The sequence below is a fragment of the Daucus carota genome, chromosome 4 (assembly GCF_001625215.2).
Source record: "Daucus carota subsp. sativus chromosome 4, DH1 v3.0, whole genome shotgun sequence".
NCBI lineage: Eukaryota > Viridiplantae > Streptophyta > Magnoliopsida > Apiales > Apiaceae > Daucus > Daucus carota.
Genome location: NC_030384.2, coordinates 47,632,741 through 47,640,211, shown reverse-complemented (window position 1 = coordinate 47,640,211; position 7,471 = coordinate 47,632,741). Strand labels below are relative to the sequence as shown.

The 7,471-nt window shown below is 36.0% G+C and overlaps 1 protein-coding gene across 1 annotated transcript; it reads right to left on the bottom strand.

Moving 5' to 3' along the window:
- Window positions 1–4,479: 4,479 nt before the first annotated feature.
- LOC108217884 (uncharacterized) lies at window positions 4,480–7,329 on the bottom strand. Its single transcript, XM_017390784.2, has 6 exons — window positions 7,103–7,329; window positions 6,590–6,634; window positions 6,073–6,441; window positions 5,587–5,733; window positions 5,152–5,298; window positions 4,480–4,836 (listed from the first exon to the last, which is right to left on the bottom strand). The coding sequence occupies exons 1-6, from the start codon at window positions 7,232–7,234 to the stop codon at window positions 4,723–4,725; spliced, it is 954 nt and encodes a 317-aa protein (XP_017246273.1). The 5' UTR covers window positions 7,235–7,329; the 3' UTR covers window positions 4,480–4,722.
- Window positions 7,330–7,471: the final 142 nt, after the last annotated feature.

The following is a 7,471-nucleotide window of genomic DNA, read 5'->3' as shown; positions in this document are numbered from 1 at the left end:
TTCAGCTCTGATATTTTGGACATTACTTGTGGAATTTGTGATACATGGGGCCTTCTCTCTATTTTTCGTTGGTTTCGTTTTCTAGTTGATACCTCGAAAACTTAATTTATTTGAAAACATCTGAACATAAAAAAAATTATTTGTTGATACTGCCAATCTGCCATGCAACTCTGATTGTAACTCTTGACTATTCAAATAGTGTAAATTTGTTTTTAATATAATTCGACCGTCGTGTGAATATTTGTAGGTGGAAGTGACTAGGAATGGAGAAACACTTGATTCCGAGCGGAATAACTTGGCTTCAGACTCTGATCTTACTTATGAGGTAGTTTATATATTTGGTTAATAAGTGCTTATTTCAATTTGATTTATTTATTGAGTGATTAGCTAACATTATTGTAATGCAGGACTATCTTGCGCTTCAAGAACGGATGGGACGAGTTGGTAGCAGATTGTCAAAGGAAAAAATTATGCAAAATATACGAAAAACTAGTCATACGACGACAACCACAAGTACGAATGAAGGACCTGATATATGTGTCATATGCCAGGCTGAGTTTGAAGATGATGAATCCGTGGGAGTTCTTAGTTGTGGACATGAGTATCATGTGCAATGCATAAAGAAATGGTTGCGGCGGATCGATTAATAATTGTCCTCTCTGCAAAGCAACTGCAGTTTCTTGAACACGTTTGATAATTTTCGAGAAGGAAGAATACTGAACTTGCTGATAATGATAATTAGATTAGTCGCGTCGTGTTGATGAATTCATTATCTGTTTCTTGATATGCTTTGATCCTAAACATAATTTCATCACCACGCGGTCTACACACTTTAACTATACGAATTTAGCCAAAAGAAGAGATTTTTTCTTTTCCAGTGTCCTGACGAGAATGGGAATGATGAGAAATTTACAATGTGTTGCAATAACGAGATATTTGCAGAACAATTTGCTCAGACTGGATTCCTGTTTCAGACCCGGGTAGAGGTTTTAAAATTAGTGGGAGTTGTTGTGGATTTGTTGTGGATTAGTATGTTTGAAATTTACTATGTTTTTTTATTTGATGTTTTGAATTTTGACACACATCTTTCTGTGGATTGATCGGGTAGTAATATTTTTTATTTTTGATTGATTTTTTTGTGAATTAGAATTCTAATTATATATTCAAAAAATAAAAATTATATTTTTAAAAGATAAAAACACTAAAAAACAAAACGAGTAATAACATTCTCCGCATCCCTCTTGTCGGAGACCAGGTAAATTTTGCTTCGTACCATAAACCGTATAGTCCTACTCCTACCCGAAGAATAATATTAGACTGGAAAAACCCTAATCCCCTACATTTATATAATCACAACCCCGCGCATATAATCCGGTATAACAAGGGTCATGATTATGTGTTAGGTGACATATAATTGTTAGATGATTGGATGAATATTCGGCGATCAAAATTATAATTTTTAATATATTTAATGTCAATTTTTAACCATTTGGTAGAGAAAATGGACCCATTCACAAAAAAGTCTTGTCTAACGGTTTAAAAACCTGAACACACGTATTAAAATGATATCATAATCTCGACGATCCACTAACTCAAAAATAATTGCCATTTAATACGTCTTCGGCCATTGATGCTTGGCACCGCAAAATTTCCTCTGTTTTTTATTTGACATTTTGAATTTTAACATACATCTTTGTATGGATTGATCGGGTAGTAACTTTTTTATTTCTGATTGATTTTTTTGTGAATTAGAATTCTGATTATATATTTTTATTCAAAAAAATAAAAATTATATTTTCAAAAGATAAAAACATTTGGTGTGTGTAAAAAACAAAACGAGTAATAACATTCTCCGCATCCCTCTTGTCGGAGACCAGGTAAATTTTGCTTCATACCGTATAGTCCATTAGTCCTACTCCTACCGGAAGAATAATATTAGACTGGAAAAACCCTAGTCCCCTACGTTTATATAATCACAACCCCGCGCACATAAGCTAAAGAAAGAGCTAGAGCTGATATTGACGAAACCTGTTAAATCTGTAATCTGTAATCTGTTCCAATGGCCACTTCCAACAATGGGCACCAACTTAACGAATCTAGCAATTACCCGCCCACATTCACCGATACTTACGTGCAATTATCTCTCGATTCTCCTCCTTTCGGTTTTGTAATGCAACTCACACCACAAAGACTCTGGTTCGTCCATCGTCCATCTCCCATTACTTCATTATTTTGTCATGGTCCAAATATTTCTTATCCCGTTTATACACCTATCGTTGGCATGTCCGGGTTTTATCATCATGTTGGTATAGTAAGTCAATCTACCTCACCTTACAGTTGTTTCATCTTTATTATTATTTTTATATTTTTAATAGTCAGGTGCGATAAAAGTTTATCTTCTGTCGTTCCAGCAGGTCGGGCTAACCATGCGTAAGCCTAACTAGTTAGAGTATGTTCTAAGTTATGAAAAGGTGTATTATTGTAATGCAGATGAGGAATCTTGTACCTGGAGAACCGGCCGGAAGATTTTCAGACCTGTTCTCGTTTGTTAATGAAATAGATAACCATCAGGGGGGTCATGAGCCTCTTGTTCATCTCAACTTGCCACCTATTCGGACCAGGGATCATATCACAAGGCATGTGTCAAATAATGATCATTCTCCCCTGGTTCCTGCAGTAAGTTCATCCTCCTCATCTTCCCTTTGTTATTATTTTTCGGGTGTTGCCCTAATGTATCACTTTTTTCGGGTAAAGGGACCATATATATCACTATGGGAGTATATGGTCCCAAATATCATTTTACAATCGAAAACGCGTTCATTCATCTTTCACTTCTTAACTCTCGCTGTTTCACGTAGTGTTTTACATGTTACGGTTTGTAGGCTTTTCCGGACCTAAACAACACGGTATATCGTTTTTTTCAAAAATCAAAACACTGGATTATCCGATATTAATAAGTGATATTTTGGATTTTTTCTTGCAACTCTGGTATTTTGGGCATCACTTTTGATTTTTCGCGAGTTTTATTTTTAATACCTCAAGAACTTAACTTATCTGAAAACATCTGCAACAATTAAAATTTCGTTTGCCAATATTGCCATGCAACTCTGATATATTATGTGTGCCAAAGCCAAAGGTCGTCACTCTTGCTGACTATATATCCATATGGCGTGAATTTGTTTCTAATATGAATCGACCGTTGTGTGAATATATATGCAGGCGGAAGTGACTTTGAATGAGGAAACACTTGATTCCGAGCTGAATAACTTGGCTTCAGATTCTGATCTTACTTATGAGGTAGTAGATATATTTTGGTTAAGTGCTTATTTCAATTTCATTTATTTATTAAGTGATTAGCTGACATTATTGTAATGCAGGGCTATCTTGAGCTTCAAGAACGAATGGGACGAGTTGGTAGCAGATTGTCAGAGGAAAAAATTATGCAACATATGCGAATAACATGTTATACGACTACAACTACGAGTATGAATGAAGGACCTGATATATGTGTCATATGCCAGGGCGAGTTTGAAGATGATGAATTCATGGGAGGTCTTCGTTGCGGACATGAGTATCATGTGCAATGTATAAAGAAATGGTTGCGGCAGATCAATAATTGTCCCATCTGCAAAGCAACTGCAGTTTTATGAACATGTTTGATAATTTTTGAGAAGGAAGAATATTGAACTTGCTGATTATTAATCTAGTCGTGTTGAAGAATTTATTATCTTTATGTTTAAAGAATCTGTTATGTTTTCATCACCACACGGTCCACACACTTTAACTATACAAATTTAGCCAGAAGAACAAATCTTTTCTTTTTCGGTGTCTTGATGAGAATGGGAATGATGAGAAATTTACAATGTGTTGGAATAATGAGACATTTGCAGAACAATTTGCTCAGACTGAATCCCTGTTTCAGACCCCAGTAGAGAGTTTAAAATTACTGGGAGTTGTTGTGGATTAGTTTGTTTGGAATTGTTAGCAAGTATAATTATATGGAACTGTCTTCCAGGAGTTTCAGTGTTACCAAACCTTCGTGTTATGTGACTCGATTTAGCTGGCCAAAGGTTTTTGTTTCTGGTCTCAATTTGGTGGTTTCATTCAACTTGGGTAACAAAATCTTCCTTGGGTTGATGTTCTAGATTTCTGGGCAGCCTAGCCTGTCCATTACCAAGGGTAATCAACTGTCAACTGCGAATTTAGTAAGACTATGGACCTATTCCATTCCACTGGTATGAACTAATAACTCAGGTTTCCTGGCTATTACTCTGGCTATCTTGCTGTCCATTTTTCGCATACAGTTATTTAAGATTTATTATAGAAAGAAATTGCAACTTAGAAGCATAGGCACTATTTTGTCCAGAAGGACCATTGCTCTGCTGTAAACAGTGTTACCAAACTCCATATATATATATATATATATATGTGCAGGGGGAATTAAGAAGATATGCTTGAGAAGACAAATCTCCCTGAAAATTAAGTGGAATATGAGGAAACGATTGTAAATTCATTCGTCATAGGTTTTAAAGTTGACTGGAGTTCTATCAACAACTTATAAGTTCTCAACATTGAGAAACATAATACTGCAAAAAATTGCAGACAGATAGCACAACTATCCTTACTACTTCACTGAATGTTGATTTTCTTTTGTCTTTCAAAATACGAAGGATCAACCCCTAATATAACCTTCCAAGCTTCCTAATGCGCGAAATTTCCTTACTAATTGGTTGATTGTTGCATTTCCTTCTTCTTCTGAAACTCTTTTCTGGTGTGTCTTTTCGGACTGGGTCGTGTTTGAGTGAGTGCTTGAAGAACTTGTTCACCTGCCTCTGGCTGTTGTCATATCACAATTTAAAACATTTATAAACCATTTAACTGGGTAAGGAGGGGGGTAGCCAAATGAAATGAGAAAAACAAGTGAATATTAATGAAAAGAAACAGTGTAGCAAAAGATTTCTTTAATAATTTAAAACATTAATCCACCCAATCTCTACTATGGAGGAAATCTCATTCATTCTAAAACGATAGCTGATTGAGGGAGTAACGCAATAATACGGAATCAAGTCACATAAATTGTCAATATTGAATAAAAATTCTTCAAATAAAAAACTAAAATTTTACTGAATCAGTCAAGATGCAAGTAATTACCAAAAACCAGGACAAACTGAGGTGATCAGAAGCTGCAGGCTTGCCGATATTCATCTTAGCAGAATTTTGGTCACCAGAGGCTAAAGAGCAAGCTGGCTTTAGTGTATCCTCTAATCTCCTCTTTTTTGGCCTCTTCTTTATTGTTGTCTTCCATTACAAAGCAACATCATAGTATAAATTAGCAAAAAAATGAAAAACAAGTGAATGTGAAAGGAAACAGTATTGTATGCTTACCGCTATTACATATTAAAGGAGAAGTTCTATTAACGTTAGCCACCAACTAAAGGCTAAAAGCCGAAAGTGATTCATGCTAAACTATAGCAATCTTGGGGACAGAATACTTACAAAATAATGTCAATAGATGATTAACATCAAATACAAAAATTTCAAAACAAGCTGATAATTTACCGAATTAATTGGAATGCAAGTAATTACCAGAAATGAAGACAGAGTGAGATCATCAGAAGCTTCAGAATCGCTGGTATTCCCCTTAGCATAACATTGGTCACCAGAGGCTAAATAGCACGCTGGATTTACTATATTCTCTGATCTCCTCATATTTGGCAGCTCCGTTTCCGTTGTCTTTGATTTCAAAAAAATGACATCATAGTATAAATTAGCCAAATATTGAAAAACAAGTAAATGCCAATGAAAGGAAACAATAGTAGAGGATTTGTTTCATGGAATATAGAACATCCACTCAATCTCTACTATGGAGCAAATCTGCATATTATTTTATGCTTACTTCCGTTTGATATTAAAAGAAAATCTATCACCATTATTCACCAACTACAAGGCTAAAAGCGGAAAAAGATCATGCTAAACTGTAGCAAGTCTATGGAGAAATAGGATACTAATCGAAACTGATTCTTCCTAACAAAATATTGGTCTGAAAAAATTGGTCAAGATGCAAGTAATTACCAACAAAGAAGACAAACTGAGGAGATCAGCAGCTGCACAATCACCGGTATCCCCCTTGGCAGAAAATTGGTCACCAGAGGCCAAAGAGCAAGCCCGTTCAGCTACATCCTTTAATCTGCTCATTTTTTGCGGCTTCTTTTTCTCTGTCTTTGATTTCAAAGCAACATCCTTAGCATTTTTAAGGCTGTCGTTCACAGAATTGAACGTTTTAAAGGAAGTCACAGAACATTCAATCCAGTTAAGGCATGTTAGGTCCTTAATAGCCTCTTCAGAAGTGATAAATGCATTTGAAGATAGGTTATCATCAGTGATGGTGGATCGAGTCAGCTCCATCAGCTGAATTGAGTCTACCGCGTCAACCAGGACTTCCTGTGAACAATTCAAAATTGCGATTCTACTTACTAATATTACACGGACGCAGGTACTTATCTATAGAAAATGGTACATGAACTATAAACACACACACACAAAAAGAGAAGGAACTGATAAATTTGTGTTTAATCGAAAAACTGCTCGCCTTTCGAACGTTCCTCAGCTGTTTGAATCCATGAATGCTTATAATCTGTCAAAAATCAAAAGTACCAAAATAAACGCACAACAATTCACAAATCCGAACTGCAACCATTGTGCTAATGTATTCGCCAAACAAATAAATATAACCAGAGCACTTTTATGTAGCATCGCTAGAGTTACACACATAAATTTGACTAGCTACAAATCTACGAGTGACGAATATTTGAGTATCAAAATCATCAAAACGTTAAAATCCAGAATCAAACAAATAGCAAAACAAACATTAAGCTCCTTTATACACACAATCACTCATATAAATGATTCTGAGTAGAGTAACTAAATCAGAATCAAACAAATAGAAAACCATTTCATCAAGCTCCTCTGTACACAACACGCTATGTCGCTATAGGCACATGTATATATACAGAGAGAGAGAGAGAGAGAGAGACGGAGGGAGAGAGAGGGAGGGAGGGAGGGAGGGAGAGAGGGGGAGAGAGAGAGAGAGAGAGAGAGATGCCTTTTGGAGTTGATTAACGGTAAGATCGGAATGCTTGTGCAGCTCACAGAACTCGAGGTACTTTTGTACAGTCAGATTCTTAATCCGACACTCTCTGCCTGCTTCGAACTCTCCGCAGCACTGCAACTCCATCTCTCTCGCTCTCTCTCTCCCTCTCTCTCCTGATTGTTTGAACTTTTGAATTGTGAAAAGTTTGATTCCTGTTTGGCGCCACTTGTTTTATTTTACGTACATAAATGAACATTCCAAAAGTAGTAATTCTCTTTCATTACTTCAATGTCCAGACACGCTCGCTCAACTTGGGCTTACGCAAGGCCCATTATTCTCTTACCCAAAGTATCTGATTTTAGCCGAACCAAAACAAGTAAG

What these genes read in the sequence shown, in the direction of transcription:
- LOC108217884 (XM_017390784.2), bottom strand. Translation starts at nt 7,234, where the DNA reads ATGGAGTTGCAGTGCTGCGGAGAGTTCGAAGCAGGCAGAGAGTGTCGG. An exon ending in AGCTGAGGAACGTTCGAAAG is followed by an intron (nt 6,442 to 6,589) that starts GCGAGCAGTTTT and finishes AATTGTTCACAG; the next exon opens with GAAGTCCTGGTTGACGCGGT. An exon ending in TCAGTTTGTCTTCTTTGTTG is followed by an intron (nt 5,734 to 6,072) that starts GTAATTACTTGC and finishes TTGAAATCAAAG; the next exon opens with ACAACGGAAACGGAGCTGCC.